At 42.6% G+C, this 20252-nt stretch overlaps 1 protein-coding gene across 3 annotated transcripts in view; it reads right to left on the reverse strand.

The window, feature by feature from the left end:
• LAMB4 (laminin subunit beta 4) overlaps positions 1-18925 on the reverse strand; it is a 45829-nt gene extending 26904 nt beyond the window's left edge. For all 3 annotated transcript variants that reach the window (XM_061467443.1, XM_061467444.1, XM_061467442.1), the window contains exons 1-14: positions 18792-18925; positions 17122-17183; positions 13974-14131; positions 10472-10607; positions 8512-8585; positions 7666-7854; positions 7029-7092; positions 6269-6483; positions 5299-5419; positions 4455-4643; positions 3233-3412; positions 2318-2427; positions 1764-1843; positions 632-782 (exon numbers count right to left, since the gene is read on the reverse strand). In XM_061467443.1, coding sequence (XP_061323427.1) covers positions 632-782; positions 1764-1843; positions 2318-2427; positions 3233-3412; positions 4455-4643; positions 5299-5419; positions 6269-6483; positions 7029-7092; positions 7666-7854; positions 8512-8585; positions 10472-10607; positions 13974-14131; positions 17122-17164 — 1710 coding nt within the window. In that variant the 5' untranslated portion in view covers positions 17165-17183; positions 18792-18925. The remainder of the gene's footprint in view (positions 1-631; positions 783-1763; positions 1844-2317; positions 2428-3232; positions 3413-4454; positions 4644-5298; positions 5420-6268; positions 6484-7028; positions 7093-7665; positions 7855-8511; positions 8586-10471; positions 10608-13973; positions 14132-17121; positions 17184-18791) is intronic.
• Positions 18926-20252: the final 1327 nt, after the last annotated feature.

Below are 20252 nucleotides of genomic sequence, written 5' to 3' on the forward strand. Positions count from 1 at the left end.
GACAACACATCGAAGAGGAAATGTTTGTAAAAACACAGGCAGCAGAAGGGATGCATTCCAGACTCGTACTCTGCATAGCAAACAACTACCTCCATGTTGAGGGCCAAAAAAATAAATAAAAATTAATTTTTCTAAAAACATTCCAGATGGATGCCAAATTCTCGAGGAAATTGGGCTGCAATCAGTGCCATTATATAAGGCAGCAGGAAGGAGTCCAGTGGAACAGAGAGGAATTTGATTCTTCCTCTGTTGGAGATTCCCAGAAATATCACAGTTTGTGATAGCTGTTGGCAACCCAAACACTTTCCTGTAATTTCGGTAACTTATTTTCTCTAATTTATGCTAGACCAGCCAGCATTTGAGAAGCAGCAAGGCCAGCTTTGTAGGTCACGCCTGTTACCTGTAACTGTCCTTTGGTAAGAGCCACAGTTACAGGATAGTCATGCCTATGAAGACATGAAGAACATGAAGATGAAGAACAAGGATGAACTGAGGATGGTCAAAGGACCTTCCTGCTAAAACGCCGCTTTGTCTTCTCCATGAGCAAGGGCTCCTCTCCTCAGCCTCGGCTCCTGTGCCACCATCGCATGCATCCCCTCTCAGTACAATGCCTAAAAAGCCAACTACGTACCAAGGGTGCTGAGCCAGAAAGGGGCTTTGTGTGCTCAGCTTCATAAATATAATAATCCAAGGGTAAAAAGAAGTAGCCCGGTGCTGGCTCGTTACACTGACGGCTCATGATGTTGGGAAGGCACTTGCACTGACCATCCTTTGGTGAGCACCTGGGGTGAGAGTTGGTAAAGGGAGGACATCAGAGTGCAGCATGGCTGGGGCTTAACAGCATGACAGCAGTTCAGCTCCACCCTTGCTTCAGCTTTGCTTTGTTTCTTCCACTGTTGGATTGCCTGCCCTGTTAAACTTCTTCCTACCACTCAGCCCCTCCATTTCTGATGCTGGATTTATTCAGTGCTACTTTTCTTATTGCTTGGGAGACATGACATGCTTTGTCTTTCTCTGTCCATTCCACAACTGAAGCACAGATTCTTTTGTTTCCTAAGCATCTGTTACTATCTATCCCTGTATCCATTTCTTGTACCTGTTTCTGTATCTATTACTATCCATAATCATCTATCAACTGTAATTTTGGAGGTAGGACATAAGATCAGAAGGCCCTTTGATTTGATATGATATGGTAGTTTTCATATACTTGCACTCTTATTTAACACGCCAGATGATTACTAGCTCTGATTTGCCTGGTCACAAGGAGCTGCTCTACAGCACTGGATTATGTGCTGCTGTGCCTAAAGACCCTGCCCAACAGACTTCTGGAGGAGCTCAACTGAAACCAAGCTTGATTCTAAAATTATATATTTTGAATAGGAGCCTATATGTAAAAAAAATTAAGATATTTCTAGCCTCTAAAGTCAACGTAGGAAGATACGTTAAAAAAGTCACCTCTAACTTCTAATTTCTATTAATATTAGGGCCTCTAGTTCTCTCAAGTCACGCAGTTTATATTTTATATTAAACAAACCCTGGCTTAAGCTGATTCAAAGTTGACTTCAAAGGAAGACGATAAACCCCTTTATCACAAGTAAATTTCCAAGATCCTAACCTGATTTTATACTGTTTATATATGATAAAATTATGTCCACAGTCTATTTTCCCATTTGTACTGAGACTGTATTAAACTAACCAGAAAATTTAGCCTAAGAGTTTGTAAAAATCAAAACCAAGAAAGAACATCAAGAACATTAACTTACAAATTATTCTGGGATCCACCAATATCACACTCACACGGGGAACATCCATGCAAACTGCTGCCAAGACCCCAGTATCCCACCTGGGATAAAAAGAAAGACTTTTTTACAGCAAATATTTAACTATGTGAAGCACAGCAGAACTTGTTCCCCTGGATGAACTCTTTTCTTGAGCACTACTGTCCTGCTGCCTGTGCTTAGCCATGCGAGATTGCTTCTCTTCCCAGATTGCATTGGGTGCTCAGGCACTTCAAGAAGAGCCAGATATTTACCCATTTGTGCAAGCAAGCTGCTCTGTAAACAGCAAAGATGGCCTGAGGCCATGATTTTGCATTTCCTTTCCTTCCTTGAAGCACTCCTCCTAGTGCAATTTGATTGCACAAATGTTTGCAAGAGTTCGAAAGAACCAGATGTGTTCTTTTGCAAAATGAGAGCATAGAGATGCAAAATTCTTTTGAATTTTGACTTTTTACTTTGCTGGCAATGAAAAAGTGGGAGATGGCAGAGGAGACTTCTAAACCCGCATACAGAAGTAGTAACAAACGCCGACTACTTACGAGGCATTTTTCACAGCGCCGTCCTGTGGTGAACTGCTGACAGAGGCACGCTCCAGTGGCAGGATCACAGATGGAGAAAGGCAAACTGCCGGAGAGATTACAGTTGCAGGCTACAGGGAGGGAAATACACGGTTACTTCTGCTGGACCCAGTCACGGCAGCAAGACTGGCTTTTGCTTTAGATGTGGCATCAACATGACAAGCAGTCTCCATCCTCCAGACAGATGCTCTGCAGATAGACCTGCCCTGTCACCTTGCAGCTCTCAGGCTGCTCTTGGGTAACAGTCTGTTTCCTCAGTGGATACACTCTCTGGGGGAGCAGGGGCATTGGCAGAAGTCCAGTCTGGTGGTTTCCATGTGCTGTGTGCTGATCCACCCTACATAGTCCTTGCATGTTGCTTAGTGCTGGGTACCATGCTGTGGACTTAACATGCTCACAAACCCACAGTGCGCCTGGGTAGGGGTGGGATATGTTTGTCCGTGAACCTCTCTCAGAGGAACAGCTGGCTGAAAGCTCTCATGGCAAGGCAGCAGCTCCTGCCACCTAGACACTGCACTGTGCAGTGCACAGTCCAACTATCCTAACAGCCCAACTGTGGCTTTTCATTCAGCCTTATGCTGATTTTGATGGTAACATAATTTTCATGTGTTTAAATCTCCCTTTTCAACTAAATTGCATATTTAACAATCCTTCTATTGACAAAAGTCTGATCTGTTATAGTATATTATGTTTTCTGCAAGTGATTTTGTATCTTTTCAGTCTTAGATGCTGAACAAGGAACATTAAATACACCAACGATAAATTATAGCAGGCACCTGGGTATTTGTGAAGCAGGTAGTGCATTACTGTGTGCATCCAACTACCTCCATCTCTTAAAAATGTTTCGGAAAAAAGAATAAAAGGTGGTTTACATACGCTGGCAGCCCAGAGGGTCACTGCCGCTCAGCCCATAGTAGTTGGCCCTGCACTGGTCACAGCGGACACCCTCCACATTCTCCTTGCAAGGGCACCGGCCTGCAACCGTTCCTAGAGCAGGGTCAGTGAGGCTCTCACACATGCCGTTGTACAATGTACCTTCTGGGTCACAGTTGCAGGCTGCAGGCATCGCCAAGGAGACATAAAAAAGCACATTAAGATATAAGCAAGAAAAAGCAATGACAGAGCTGCTGGTAGACACAAATTCAGGGTTCTTGTACAGATGTTCATCTGTGCTTGCTGTTGGTCGCTTTACAATTAACACACAGCAGCTGTTAAGAAATATTATGAGAATGTTTCCAAGATCTGATTTTTCTCTGGAGAAGAGTTACAGTCTTCCCTTTGGTAGAAATATACCCTTTGGGTAGAAATAGTCATCATGCACCCACTCCCTACCCTCTTCAGAATACTCAGGGAGGAGTGGGCCCCATACTTTTAGAGATGCTCTCATGAAAGCTGTAGGGTTGCAGCAGTACCACACCTCCTCACAGCTGGTCTGAGTTGGCTTATGGCTGAATTATTTACTGGAAGCAATGGATTCAGCATGGAACACTGCCTTCCTGATGCATCCCATTTTTCCCTAAGGCACTACCCATTTCTCACAGCAGAGCTGACCACACCATTCCCCTGGGTAATCAGCCCTTGGCTCCTTAAGGACTTTTGATGCCAATTAGTTACTACAATGAAATTATACTCAGAGGATTTTTCCCATCCTATGTTAATACTGAAGTTAGCTCATCTTCCAGAAGAAGGGCTTTTACACCTGAAAGACTCTTTTTCTTGCATATGGCAGGTTATCTAACAACAGTTATTGCTCCTCCCATCATTTCACACCTCTTCTGTAATCCCTGACTACCACAGAAGCAACAGCACTACTGCTATTCATATTTATATTGATGTTGTTCAAGAAAGATGATAGCTCTGCTGGGTTTCTAAGCTCAGTTTAGCAATGAGTTGGAACATGCAGCCCTTTTTTACAATGCAGGTTCAAGGACACTGTCACGCAGTTACTTTATAAGGCAATTTGGATGTTACAGGTTGGATAACACTTTCACAACCATATGAACATTTAAGCTTGGGGATGTCATAGGTTCAGAGCACAGAGAACCAGAACCACCCTATTCTGAGTCACTCTTACAGAAGGCAAAAAAGGGAAGCTTACGGAGGCATGCCTGAGGGTCTGAGATGACTTTGAGTGGATCCTGGTAAAAGAAAGGTTTGCACTGGTCACAGTGTTGCCCGGTAGTGTTGTCCTGGCAGTCCTCACAAACACCACCACTGACCCCACCACTGGCCTGGTATATGGCCAGGTCAAAGCGGCATCTGCCAGAGTGGCCATTGCAGTTACACCCTGAAACCAAAACAAACAGTGGAGTATTTTGCACCATGACGCCCATTACTGTGGTCTTGCCACTACTGCTGCCCATCCTTAACACAGGGTTACTTGTTACTTCCATGATCTCAGTGCCCAGCAAGACCATAGCGTCCCAGGCATAGTGCTTTACAGCTTAGGGGAAACACTGGAGACTTGCAACACAACTGGGCCCTATACTTGTAAGTACCCATGCAGGTGAGTGTGCTGGATATGGAGGGGAAAACACTGCTCCACTGAAGAAAGATCTAGATGAATACTTGTTACAGACCCTAATATTCTTGTATATCCAACATTACTCATTATTGTGGAAATAAATAATTAAGCCTTGTCTAAATTTTTCTTTTATTCACAAGAAAGACCCTATGTAAACCAATGGATGATCTGGTTTTGCATTAGTTGCTTTTTCCTCTCTTTATTGTTTGTTGTTTTTTTCCCTCTTATCTAAACAAAAAATCATGAAGTTCTCCTTCTTGTAGGATAACACAGCACTAATGGATACAGGAATCCATCTGTTTTTAGATGAGGCATGGAAAAGTCTCCCTCCCAGTAACCCAGCCATCCCATTACGTTTTGGGCTGGGACTGTGCTGCACCCTCAGCTATAAAAAAGGAAAAGAATATGTTTGAGTTACGTTTGCAAGCATTATCCTGTGTCCCTTCAGCTGGCCTCCAGGGAGCATCATTGTAGAAATCTTTACATCTTTCACAAGACAAGCCTTCAGTGTTATGGTGGCAGAGACATCTCCCGTGGACCTGCAATGTGGTGAGAACAGAGAGGAGGTAAGGTGAGAGGACAAAGAGGAGAGAAGAGGAGAGGAGAGGAAAGGAGATATCTGCTTCAGGTATACCAGCAGGATCAGGAAAATTCAAAGCTCTTTGGCTCCCTCAGCTGACATAATCCTCAGTTACGTGAGTAAAAGATCTGAAGAATACCTACAAACTTTAACCAAATTTTTTCAAAGCCATTGAGCAACATTTTGGAAAAACAAACAAACAAACTTCTAAACATGCCAAAGGAAACTTCAACCTTTTAAATTCTCTCTCTTCCCCTACATTTCTCTAAATTGAGATACATATTTTCCGGGAGGAAAAATAAACCCTCATGTTTTCAGAGGGAAAGAATTCACAATCATGTTCCTCAATTTTTTAATAATCCATTTTTCATGGGTTAGCTTTGCATTATCAGCCATTCTTTACACCTATGGCTCCTCTCCTGCTGCAAAGCACCCTGAGCCCAGCTGGAGTGTGGAATGCACCCAAGGACTGGCCATTCAGGTCTGCACACACCACAAGCTGAATTACATTTGCACCATTACAGCTCTGGTATTTTTCTGCTGTTATCAACATGTCTTGTCCCAGTTGCTTTTGAAACACCAACTACTGCCAACAAAGAGCTAGCTTCTCTTCTCTTCTGAAACCTGAGCAGTTCAGCCCAGGGTTTTAAAGGAAGAAGATGCATTGAAACATTTTACAACTTAGAGTTGCAAATGGTCAATCCAAAGATCATCAGAGATTTTCCCTCCTCTCCCTCCCTCCACCTCATTCTTTCCCCAAGATACCAGGTAGGGACTGCCCCTGTTGGAGACAGAGTTAGTGACTCACCATCCCAGGCTGATAGAAGACATCTCCCCTCAGATTCTGTACAGGATCACACTGGCTGGCATGGCCATTGCAAAAGCAGCTGCCCCGCACAACCATCTCATAGACAGCGTAGTAGTACTTCTCAAGGGGATCGCTGTGTCTTCTTCCAAGCAGAGCATCCCCAAGGGTGTGGAGTTTAGTAAAATTGATCCTTAGGTTTGTCAATGTAATGAGCTCTGGAATGAAAGAAGAAAAATCGAGACGCCAAATTCATTTGAAAATGAACAGTATTAAATATTCATCTTGGATCAATCATCCAGGAATTCCTTCATATTGAAGAAACAGTGATAATTATCTGATCTTGGCTAAGAAAAGTAACCTGGACAGTGCCAAGGCATGGACGTGGTCCTGGAACACAGCTGCATAAGCATAAGCACCCTCCTTGGTGTGGCTCTGGCCAGAGTCAATCTATTTTCCCAGCCTTTGTGGGTTCACGTACACCTCAGGGACTGTTCCCAAAAAGCAGTGTGGGTTGGGCCACCTGATCCCAGAAAGAAAGACAGTTTAGCTGCATGGATGAGCTCTGCAGAGCTGTGCTGTTTGATCTCAGGGCTAAAGAACAAGACTGGCCCATTCTACTTATTAACACAGATAACTCCTAAGATCTTTAGCTACTTTTTTCAACATCATTAACTTGCACCGACTGAGCTGTTGATCCATTCAGTGTACAAAAAAGCAACACCAGCAAAGTATTGCTGGAGAAAAGCTGTACTGTCCCTACCTTGGATGTAAGGCACATACGGATCTTCTATTTCAAAGCTGGGATCCAGAGCTTTTAAAACAACCTGCAAAACAAATTAGTGCAGCTCTATAGGTCACTGAAGCTACTCTTTTTGGATATAAAGTCTGTCACCTGAGACCCATTAGGTACTGATGAGCACCTAGAAGAAAAGAACAAGGCTGTGGCCCTGATTCACCAAGTGCTCTCATCCTTCAACCTAGCCTTGGCTAAGTGAGGCAAAGAGACCTTTTGGTGGATTGATGTGTCAGGAGAAAGTAAAAACAATGCCCTACAGTGATGTAGAGATGGAATGAGCACCCGCCAAATGTATCAAAGCCTTTAGTGGCAGAGGCAGATGGGGACTCAAGGTCTCTTGCAAGGGGCACTTCAGTGTGAATTTGGAAACCAGGAAAAAGCACTAGAAGGCTCTGTACAAGTTGTTTTATGAATCCATTTGGGTGTGAAACTGAGGGTAAAATACAGTGCTAATAAAATAAACACTTCAGTAAAGTCAATAATACCTCATGTCTCAGAATGTGTGTAAGTGGATTTGATGGATACTGATGAGAGACATTCAGCTCCAGAAATTCAGGCACATATGATCTGAACTTATACAAACACAGACACTTGGCAATACCTCGCCTTCAGTGGAGGGCTCAATGTCTGAGTATCTTGAATCACAAATGACATCTCCCACATTTTTTGCTGGGCCAGGAGAGATGTTGGGGAAAGAAGCTGCACAGTCCTGTGCAAAGTATCTGAACGCTTTCCAGGTGTGACCAAAGTCAGTGGACCGCTCAACCAGCATCGCTGCAGGGCGAAATGTCTGCAAGAAACAGTATTTCAAGAACCCTTTAACCAGGCACTGATAAGACATCTTAGGGGTTGTTGTTCTGACATTCCTGTTTGTGGAATGCCAACAGCTTCCAACTAAAATTCAGTGTTTGGGAGACTGTAGGCTCACTACAGTGCTAATGTGCTGGTTACATTCCTCTCTGAAAAAGCCAGATTCTTCATGTGAACCACACTCTAGCAAAAGGGAAGGGCAACCTTCCACATAGATAGAAGATCACTGTATAAGTGAGGAAGTTTACTTTAACAGTGTAAGGGTTTTGCAAAAAAAAAATTGTAACCATCTGGACCATAATGAGTATGCATGAGAAGGCTGAACTGATTTGAAAGAATAACAACTGTTCAGAGATGTCCTAAATTTTTAGGGATTCGTTTTGCATTTTTTTTTTCAGCATTAGTTCTCAGATTATAGAAAACAGAACCTGAAGGCACATGAATAGAAAGCTATTTGGTTTATCCTCCTCCCCTAAGGCAGGATCAACTATAACTTAACCACACTTGACAGGTGTTTATCTAACCTGTTCTTACAAATCTCTAATGATGAAGCTTTCACTGCCTCTGTAAGCAATTTATTCCTGTGGTTAAATAATTAGTGTATAACATTACATAAAAGCTCTGGTAAAAGATGTACCTTAAAAGTCAGGATAAGATGGCTGAACTGGAATAAGGTTTCTAGGTCCAATCTAATGCTGACATGGTCAACACCTGAAAAGAGAATGAAAATGAAGAGCACAGTGCACACTTTGGAGGGGTTGATGAGACAGCTTTCCCCTTGGGAATTTAGAGACACCTTTTCCAGCACAGCAGCTTGACTCTTTAGGGCATCCCCTGTGCACAAACCCAGCATGTGACTGGACTGCTCTCTCAGGTCAATGCAGTGTGTAGCCTTTCCAGCAGTGGCACTGGTGATGCTGCACATCACTGAGAATGCAGGAGATGGTTAAAGGTCTTGTTCAGATCATTTGGACTGTAAGTAATGCTGATGGCAAGGTTCTATGTTTATGACTTCCTCTATCCAGTTAGAATTTTTTAAACTCCAGACAAATTGCTTATTTTTAAGAATAAAATGAAAGTCAATAAAAATATGGGGTTTTCTTCATGCTCAGCAGATCTGTTAAACCCTTCTATACAGCCAGGCCTGAAATCTGTCATGAGCAGAGCTATCACACCAGGCATTGTCCACAATTGTAGCAAGTATAGAAAAAATCCCCACAATTCACACATTCTCTGTAGAGAGTTGAGGGAGCTCAGCTGATATCCCCATCATTTACATCTCCATGCAGCTTCCTAGGCTTACTGCTCAGCACACATTCAGCTCACTGCATGAGACCTCATCCCAGAATAAAGGTGGTGAGAACAAGAAAAGATCCTCTCACAGCTGGCCCACAGCTTTATTGGCAGTGGTACCCGAAGCTGGCAACATTTCCTTGATACACTCCATGAAAAAATAAGGCTTTTGTATTCTTAGTTGGATACCCAAAATAGAAGTAACATATCTTATTTTTTTCTATGCCTTCATAAAAACCAGTCATTTTTTTACATGCTCACTGTATGTCAGATAAGACAAATGCTATTCCTCCTAGCATGCCTTGACAGAGAAGCTCTAAGGGTAATATCTTCATCAGTGGCATAGAATCATAGAATCAACTAGCTTGGAAAAAACCTCTGAGATCATCAAGTTCAACCTTTATCGAGTGAGACTGAGTACACCCTCAGCAAATTTGCAGATGACACAAAACTGTATGGTGTGGTTGACACACCTGAAGGACAGGTACTGTACTTAAAAAGGAGTTATAAGAAAGATGGGGACAAACTTTTTAGTAGGGCCTGTTGCAATAGGACAAGGGGTAACAGTTTTAAACTGAAGGAGGAGAGATTCAGACAGGATATATGGAAGAAATTTTACGATGAGGGTGGTGAGGCACTGAAACAGGTTGCCCAGAGACGTTATAAATGCCCCACCCCTGGAAACATTCAAGGTCAGCTTGGACTGGGCTCTGAGCAACCTGATCCAGTTGAAGGTGTCCCTGCTCATTGCACAGGGGTTGGACTAGACCTTTAGAGTCCCTTCTAACTAAAACTATTCTATTATTCTATGATACCAGCGAAGAACTATTACAGAGAAGCTTGTGACAAAATTAACATGAGGCAATAAGGGTGATCATAGTAAGGCTTTATTTATTCCCTAAACTGTTATGTCTTTACATGGCAAGGACTACCTTTTTTAATGGAAATTTGTATTTTACACACTCTGTCATTACCCATCTGAAAATGTACCTTTTGCTCCAAATCACATTTCCCTGAAAGGCAGACACCCTGTCATACGCGGCCACCGTGTATAACACAGCACTGTCACAGGTCCTCTGCCCAGCTCTTGGAGATGTTGTGCTTAAAATTTGTCTGTGGAAAACCAGAATTTCTAAACTCCTGTATTGCTACACACAAACAGGTTTAAATCACTCAGTATTACCCTATCAAAGAATAGATGGAATTTTGTTTCATTTCTTCATGAAGGCAACATGGTGAATGCCAATCACATAAATGACTCTCACAGTAACATTATGCAGTAATATATTCTCAAAGAAACTTACCATTTTCTGACTGCCACCACTTCTTCTTTCTATCATGCTCAAAAGTTGTGATAACATTTTCAACCATGTGACTATTGTGCTGAGTGTAGGGATTATATGGGTACCTGGAATCGCAGAGAAAGCATTTGTGTTCAGCCTAAAAAACAAAATGAGAAGAAAGATGGACTTGGTCTCTAAAGATCAGGTGGATCTACATGTATTTATGCCATTGCATGTTGCTTTGGATGTCTGTGCTTTCAGTCACTCAGACTTTCATATACAAGGGACAAGCCCAAGAAAATAACCATATGCACAAAGCATGCATATAATAAATGTCAGCCTCAGTTTGCCCCAGGTACTCTATTAAAAGTACACTTTTTCAGTGGAGAAGGGATCTCAGGAAGAGCAAAGAAATAAGCTTGTCAAGGTGTTGATTCTTCCAGAGGGCTTGTTTTGCAAGAGTTTCTCAGGAGAAATTTATTTCTTAAAAGTTGATCTTTTATTCATGTGTCAAAAAGGCTGTAGAAACTTTCAGCCAGACAGCAGCAAAGAGGCAGAGGGGATACAAGGGAGAACTGGATCTTTCAAGATCTGAAGAAGCCTTGAAGAGGAACATTCACTAAATCATTTATACATTTTTCTTCTTTCCCTTTTGCTTATTTTTTAGCAGCTTGGAGACCCAGCCAGAGGCAGGAGGCAGATGCCATTATATAAATGGAAGGAAAGGATGGATCCAGGTTGTATATAAATGGTGGTCTGGGCTGACACCACCACCCCAATTGCTGTCAGTGACTTTTGTAGGCACAGGGAAACTGAAAAATTTTAAAAGCAATGCAAAGGAAGAAAACCATGATGTCAATAGGATGAAAGACTCTTGTTTGAAAATGTAACAAGCAGAAGATGAAGGTGACAGTGATTAGCCAGTATCTCAATGCTGAATGAGAGGCTTCCGCCTGCAAAAGAGCTTTGAAAGTGAGGGCAAGGAACTCCAGAGGTGCTAAGATGGGGATTCAGTGGGAGATGTAAGGAGAGGTGACAAGGTAAACATATTGGACTGGGAGATGACCCATGCAGCATATGATCACAGCTGGCAGGGCCATAGGGCAGCATATGGCAGGGTGAGCGATGGTGGCTGCACTGCATAGATGTACTCTACAAGATTTGGGCAGAGCCTGAGAGCTCAGGCATAAGCCAAAGCTGAAAGGCTGATAGGGATGCTGCTGAAATCAGAATGTAGAAGTCAGTGGCAGAAGCTGAGCTGGAAACAACCCAGAATGGGATTGATGGAGCGGCACCCTGTCCTGCCCTCTGCAGATGCTCAGTATCTACAGAGAAGCATTAGGAATGATTTGCATGTCTTTATATTGTGAAATCACCTGGGAACTATACACATTTAAATAAATGAAGAGATACAGATTTACATGTATAAGTCATGTGTTTTAAACATTATAATAAATACAGAAGATAGTCGGTCATTCTATGCCACACATGACAAGTGTACAAATGTATGATCTAGAAGACGAGACAGAAATATAAAAGATACTCTCATGTCATTTCATTTCACAAAGCTCTGGTAAGGTGAGCTCAGGTGATCTAAGTGTTTGGCAGGACTGCACACATCCACTCTCTGGTTTACATAGAGGCATACAATATGATACTAAGTCAACTTGTGGTTAACGTTGCTACATAAGCATCTTTCTGTGCCCCAAAGGACAAACTCATACATGTTCACATAAGGCAAATCTGTCAGATTCCATTTGCCTCTGAAGTATGCAGCTTTATACTCTCCTCAATACTGAGTGTTCTTGTTTTCCTTTCAAAAGCATGTATAAGTAGTAAATCCAATCATAGAGCTAAAACCCACTTAACATACATTTAGAAACAGTAAGACACATTAAAGACTGAAAATGATTTGCAGTGCTGCTTTTCAAAGACAAAGCAGTTGAACTCTTAATTTTTTTTGTCTAATTTCCAATAAGACATCCCAGCTGAGCCCTGGCTCTTGACATGTTGACAAACACGGACTTTCACAAGAAAGGTTTGCTCTCTTCACGATGCCAGACACAGGTCACCAGGAGGGGAACTGGGGGAGGAAGAACTTTGCTTTGCAAGATGCAAAGTTTCCTGGTCTGCCTCCAGCAAAGCCTTTGAAATGTGCTAGTGAGAAGGAGAATTAGGTTCAGTGGGACTCTGGTGTACTGAAGTGGACGCACACATTTAAGGTGAGCTGATAGAGCAGAACGTGTTGTCAGAGCATAAGCCTCTATCTCTTGAGCTCTGCAAAGCAGCAGAATTTGTAGCTCTCAGACTCTTCAGGAGACTGTCACCAGGGGTCAAGATACATTGAAGCAGCATTAAATCACAGGGATTATTGTGGAACAGCTGTTCCTTTTCATGAATCTGTAGTTACACAGTTCAAAGGATAAGTACAGGCAAGTGAAAATACTTTATTTTTTATTGCCCTTTGATCTCCTGTTAAAAAGCAAAAATAAAAGGCAATCATCTGGCTTAGGGCTAGGAAGACAATGTCTCTGAGATGGCTGTTTATGCCCATCTCCCAAGCAGTGCCAAAACTCAGGCTATTTCAGAAGAGGAAAGAAACATTCACATTTTGCAGAAAGCCATGGCTACAATATGTGACTTGGAGCAGTGCTTGGTGCCATCTCAGTATGGCACAGCTTTACTCTGCAGATGTGTCACACCATTTTGCCAGAAGGTCATAAACTGTAATTATTTCAATTGCTTATAAATTAAACTGTATTTTATTAACCTCCTCTTAAGTCTAAGCTGGTATTTAGTGAAAATAATTTTATTTGTGATCATTTATTAGCTCAGCCTGGCCAAGTCCTCCAAGATGTGTCTCATTTCTGCCTGGTGCATCTCCCACACATCTGCTGCTCCCCCACGTCCCCATCACTGTAGCCAGGGAGCAAGAGGGATCCTTCTGATCATCCATGGTTTGGCTCTGTCTACCCACCAAAGACTGGACTATATCGTTAGGTTTTCCCTCTGCCGGACATGGTTTTCTGCTTTTATCAACACTGGTCTTATTTCAGATCAAAAGATATGAGAGGACGTGATGTGAATCTCTTAACAGGATGCCTGAGGTCTCAGTACTGCATGGGACATGTACACCAGTGAAAGTCCATCAAGGCAGTGTCCACAGCCCACAGGATCACAGTCCTCCTGCACTCACACAGATGCAAACTGTGGTCTTCACCTCTGAGGTATGAGTGGGAACAGGACTTGCAGAGCAAAGCTCCTTCAGAAATCCCTGTGCTCATTTGCATCTCATGGATGCTTCTTCCTCTTGAGAAGATATACATCACTGTGGAGGCTCTTTGCTGCCAAAGCCTCCATATGTGCTGCAGTAAGGCAGAGCTTCCACCAGATTTATGTCACACTGTCTAATGATTATTCAGACATCTTCAACAGAAACTTCTTAGTCTCAGCAAATTCCCTTTACAGATGAGAATATTATTGTTAGTGAGCAGAGTTCAGTTTATTACAAGAGATAACCAACCTCTAGGTAGCCTATAATGCAGTACTTCTGAGGGCTGTTCATGCCACAGGTTGAGGAAGCTGTTAATTGCTTGCTGCGACCCAGGAGAAGGTCCCCAACAGCTGGGTGGCAGGATCCAGCATCACAGTCATCCTGAGCATGCTGGAGTCTTATCAGCACTGACAGCAAAAGAGGATCAAAGAGTGATTAAATGGCTTTGTGTACCCAGCAGGATTCTCCAGACAAAATCAGTTAAATCCCAACATCAGCAGAAAACTAAATTATTCTTTGCTGTACTCCTTTTACCCTTAATGATATAATTTGGTAGAATCTCAAAGAGCTTTGATAATGAACACACTTGCTGAAAAATCATTATAAGAAATACAGCTAGCATATTACAAATCTATGCTAAAACTGAAACTCTCAGCACATTATTGCACAGTAAACATGCCAATCTGCTATCTGCAATAATTTATTATGCTTCCTACCCTGGCATACCCATAGCCAGCACTCCTGCAGCAGAATCACCAGAATTTCGATTGACTCTGTGAGCAAAGACAGATTTGGGTTAATTCTATTGATTTCTGTTGATTTCCAAGTGCTAATGGTGGAACTGAGACTGGAATTGATGGATTGATGGATTGATGTCAGGGGTCCCTCAGATTTTCTGATGATTTACAATGAACCCCCATGTCTGGTCCCAAAACCCTCTGTTCAGACCCCATGGAATTACACATTAATTAATAATCTTTGGTTTAATTTTAAATAATTTATTAATAATTATTTTATGAATAACTAATAGTTACATATTAATTAATAATTAAATACTTACATATTAATTAATGATTAGACAGAATAATTCATAGAATCATAAAATAGTTAGGGTTGGAAAGTACCTTAAGATCATCTAGTTCCAAACCCCCCTGCCATGAGCAGGGACATCTCACACTAAACCATGTCACCCAAGGCTCTGTCCAACCTGGCATTGAACACTGCCAGGGATGGAGCATTCTCAACTTCCCTGGGCAACCTATTCCAGTGCCTCACCACCCTCACAGGAAAGAATTTCCTCCTTATATCCAATCTAAACTTCCCCTGTTTAAGTTTTAACCCATTACCCCTTGTCCTATCACTACAGTCCCTAATGAAGAGTCCATCCCCAGCATCCCTATAGGCCCCCTTCAGATACTGGAAGGCTGCTATGAGGTCTCCACGCAGTCTCATCTCTCCAGGTTGAACAGCCCCAACTTTCTCAGCCTATCATCTTCATATGGGAGGTGCTCCAGTCCCCTGATTATCCTCAGGGGGAGGCTGATCCTCTGGACTTGTTCCAACAGTTCCATGTCCTTTTTATGTTGAGGACAACAGAACTGCACACAATACTCCAAGCGAGGTCTCACAAGAGCAGAGTAGAGGGGCAGGATCACCTCCTTCAACCTGCTGGTCATGCTCCTTTTGATGCAGCCCAGGATACAGTTGGCTTTCTGGGCTGCAAGCGCACACCTGAAGCCGGCTCATGTTCATTTTCTCATCCACCAACACCCCCAATTCCTTCTCTGCAGGGCTGCTCTGAATCTCTTCTCCGCCCAAATTGTAGCTGTGCCTGGGATTGCTAAGACCCAGGTGTAGGACCTTGCACTTGGCATGGTTAAACTTCATAAGGCTGGCATCAGCCCACCTCACAAGCATGTCCAGGTCCCTCTGGATGGCATTCCTTCCCTCCAGCGTATCAACCGAACCACACAGCTTGGTGTCATCGGCAAACTTGCTGAGGGTGCACTCAATCCCACTGTCCATGTCACCGACAAAGATGTTGAACAAGACTGGTCCCAACACTGATCACTGAGGGACACCACTCGTTACTGGTCTCCAACTGGACATTGAGCCATTGACCACAACTCTTTGCGTGAGGCCATCCAGCCAGTTCTTTATCCACCGAGTGGTCCATCCATCAAATTGATGTCACTCCAATTTAGAGACAAGGATGTCATGCGGGACAGTGTCGAACGCTTTGCACAAGTCCAGGTAGATGACATCAACTGCTCTACCCCTGTCCATCAGTTCTGTAGCCCCATCATAGAAGGCCACCAAATTGGTCAGGCAGGATTTCCCCTTAGTGAAGCCGTGCTGGCTGTCACCAAGCACCTTGTTGATTTTCATGTGCCTTAGCATGCCTGCCAGGAGAATCTGCTCCAAGATTTTGCCAGGCACAAAGGTGAGACTGACTGGTCTGTAATTCCCCAGGTCATCCATTTTCCCTTTCTTGAAAATGGGGGCTATATTTCCCTTTTTCCAGTCGTCGGGAACTTCACCTTACTGCCATGATTTTTTTAAATATGATGGCCAGTGGCTTAGCAACTTCATTTGCCAGCTCCTTCAGGACCCGCAGATGGATTTCATCAGGTCCCATGGACTTGTGTACGTCCAGGTTCTTAAGAGGGTCTCGAACCAGATCCTCTCCTACAGTGGGCGCAAGGTCTTCATTTCTCACAGTAATTCTGAATTCTTTAAATAATTGCAGAATCTTTTTTGTGTATTTTGCCTGAAACAACTTTAAATATTTTCCCCATTAAGTTAAGACTTCCCTTACAGGGCTTGTTTTTTTAAACAAGTTCTGTCTTGAAACCCTGAACAGGAATGGGCACCTTGGAGGCTTTGCCTTTTCAGTTTTACCTGGCTGAACTTGTTATGAAAAGTGTAGTTAAAGAAACCTCTAACAATTGATACATGAAGATCCCACAGAACACTAGAAACAGTCATGCAATTACAGCAGTAAAAAAGCAGTGTTTTACAGCCAGATTTCAGTTTATGGCTTAGGCTATACTTCAGATGATGAGTGACACTTGAGTCTCAGGTATAAAACAACACGTAAGTTTGGTTAGCCAGCTCTTCTTTATTTATGCAGATCTGTGCTCATTATTTGTTAGCAGATATTGATTGCCCCTTTCAGGGCCTGATTCAGACTCAGTTACAACATGTATCTTTCCTTTGTACGTACAGGATTCGTACCACTCATAGCTCCTAGGCAGAATAGTGGAAAATAAGTACCCACTGTCGCATGTGTCTTAATGTACTTTAAAAAAGCACTTTAATAAAGTCTTGCAGAGATGTGTAAATCACATAATAATATTCCAACACCAGCCTGAATAACTGTAATATCTGTACTTACTGAGGTACAACAGGATGGCCAGCCCCAGCTTCATGCCTCCCATGAAACTCAAACTGGTACTGCTGCAAGAGAAGAACTGGTGGGTCACTTGGTGCTCTGCCTCACCAAGGTAAGTCTACACACCCTTGTGTGTAGGCTTACCCAGAGCTAGCCTTTAGTAAAGTGACAGTCATAATAAAAAATACAAAAACCAAAATGAAGCCCTGGCTTTGATTTCATTGTAGCAAAAATTTCTCATCACAGAAATTTCCACACTGAAACCAGGATGAAAGCAGAGGGACATGTCACAAAGGCTGTCGGAGAAGACTGAAAACACAGTCACACTTAGTGTAAAATAAAAACATAATGCTATCAGCAAAAAATGTTATACTATTCAAATACCAGCTATTTAATCTTAACTAGATTCAGCAGGGCTGTTTGGAGAAGTCTAACTCCTTCTCTAGAGGTTATTTCTTTTCATTAACTTAAAACAAAGACTGCAGTCCTAATGAAGATGCCACTGAGAAATGCCTGATGTCAGGTGTTATGATTTTTGGGAGAAACAAGATTACAACCACATCTTATAGCGAAGAAAAAATGTTGTATCAATGCAAAAAACTCATACGGGGGAAACAGAGCATGAACGCAATGGAGGTTTTACTGTGGCATTTACTTTACACCCATTCTCTTTCTGCTTACCAGGAGGAAAGCAAGACTTGCCATCACAAAATCTCTGCTGGAAAAACAGAAAGCAGACATGGATATAAAAGACAATCCAGCATCCTGCCACCAAGCAGAGCTCTGAAACAACAGCCTGCTCCCCATCTTTGCACCTTCCAACTCTTTCTCCATCCGTAGGCACCTGTGAGGCCAGCACACCCTGATGCAGCTTGAGTTGCTGGGGCATCCCTGTATGAGCATGCCCGAAGTGCCGCTTTCTGGCTCCATTGTTGCTCCTCACCTTCATACAGCCATTGCTGTGCTAAATGTGCCAAGATGGAACACCCCCCACCCTGAGTATGGGCAACATAAGTAAAGGCATTGAAAGTATTCCAGTAGGCTGCATGTAAGTTTGATTCACGCAGCTTTACACAACCCATGACACAACTGCCATACCTAGATGGCTATTTCAGCAACCACAGGTAGGGAAAGCTACCAAGGGTCACCAGCCTTTCATGCTGCTTCAGCTCCTCTCACCTGCCACGACCACAGAGACCCTGGGGGGTGACAGGGAGACAATGTCAGGGAGCATGAAGCAGCTGAGCCTGGCTCCCAGCTACAGAGAGAGATGGTGGTGGAACCAGTGTGTAAGCAAAACCGAGCAAACAATTTTCTGTTGCATTGTACTTTAAATTTTATACTCTGTCATAATAATGGACAGACTCAGAGATGACTTAAGCTGCAACCACTGCGATAGCACCGCAGTGAGTATAGATATCCACAGTAAAAATAAGCCTGGTAGGTACACATCCCAGTCCGTATGCTAACATTGTGATGTTCAATACCAATGATACTCTTCAAACATGACTCCCTTTAACAGAGAAACAAGGACTGGCCAAACCCCAACATACGTTAGTTTCATGCTTAGTAGAAAAATTAAATACTGAAGAGGTCTTACCTGGGTTTCAGACATCCAAGTGTTTTAGCTGGAAATGAGCACAACTAACTGAGGAAAGCAAGCAAAGGCATACCTGTGTGCTTCAGCTAGAGAAGACGGCACGTCCCCCGAGGCACCAAGGTGGAGGTGAGAATGAGACCCAGCCTGCAACCTGCCAAAGGCTTGATTTGTGAAGTCTTTCTGATGGAGCTTCTGGCATCAGCAAATATGTGCAGTGAAAGAAAATTGTGACAGGTTAAGTTCGCAGCAGAAAAGTTCATGCAACTGAAAAGGCTGGGATTCTTAAAGTGCTGGCAACAACTCTTTGATTGTTTAATTAATCAACTGCTGGTCCAGTTTGCAATCAAACATCAAAGTTGTGGCACTGACTTATCTGAACATTAGCTAGAATGGACAAGTCCTCCCAGCAGGGGTGCAAATGGTGTGGAAGTGCTGATTTGGGGTTTTGTGCCATCCACACCAGCGCAATCAGATGAGGATCACACCTAAAAGATGCAATCACACCTGTGTGGATGTATGGAGCCAGCTTCAGATTAGCTCAAGCTCTGGATCCCCACCAGGAGCACTAGGTTTTTTTCAGCTTAAGGTAACTTGAGTCACAGTCGCCATACTTCAGCATAAGCTTTGCCTGTAACTGCCTCCAGCAGCAAGCATGTGGAAGGGTGGTGTGCGGAGTACAGTGTGGTCATGGGAAACATGGTGGAGCAACTTTAAAATGGCATTCACCAGCTCATGAACAGAACTGGCCACTGGGTTTTGGTGCCTTTGTTGAAACCTGTGGCATTTTGATTCCAGTCTTCAGAATGGCAGGTTGTGTTGGGTACACATTCTTAGTTGTGATATATTTGTTACCAGTTCTCCTGTGACAGCTTGTAAGGCTTAATTCATGATTGCCTGCAAAGTACCATCACACCCTCAAACAGAAGGTTTTCCGTATGTGCAAAATATGTTTTATAGATTAATCATCACTTTTCTTTTGGTAGCTCCTATTCTTTTAGGAAAAAATAAATACACATGTTCTTTAATCCTATTGCAATGCTTAGTATGAAGTGTCCTCTGCCATTACTATGATTGTTCACTCCAGCAGGAATAATTCATAGACTTTTATTTTCTGAAGTAATTTTCCTCAAGTGCATACAGAACTTACTTGTGGGAGACTTTTTTCAGGCTAATTTAATCTGCATTTGTTTTGTATTCATTCATGATTAGTTATTGTACAGATGGTTTATATTTAGTGTATTTCAATATTAAGAAGTAAAAGACTAAATAATGTATTAAGACAATAATTTTACTTTTTCTGCATAAGCACTATGTCAAGTGCTCTCTGAAAGAGTAACATATAACTGAAGAAGGTATTATCATTGTGATGCTACTAAATTATAGAAGAGTTGACATTTTATTAGCATATTTGGTAGGGGATTCAGATTTTGTTACAGAGAAGTTATGTGAGAAGTAAATATCAAGGAAGATTTATTTGCAGAATATAGCCAGTCCTGTGTTTTGATTTATGTAGGACCCCAAGCAAGAGGGAGGT

Source organism: Pezoporus flaviventris, unplaced genomic scaffold (assembly GCF_033815535.1).
Source record: "Pezoporus flaviventris isolate CSIRO_AGI_PZ_B2104156 unplaced genomic scaffold, CSIRO_AGI_Pfla_v1 ptg000045l, whole genome shotgun sequence".
Classification (NCBI taxonomy): domain Eukaryota; kingdom Metazoa; phylum Chordata; class Aves; order Psittaciformes; family Psittacidae; genus Pezoporus; species Pezoporus flaviventris.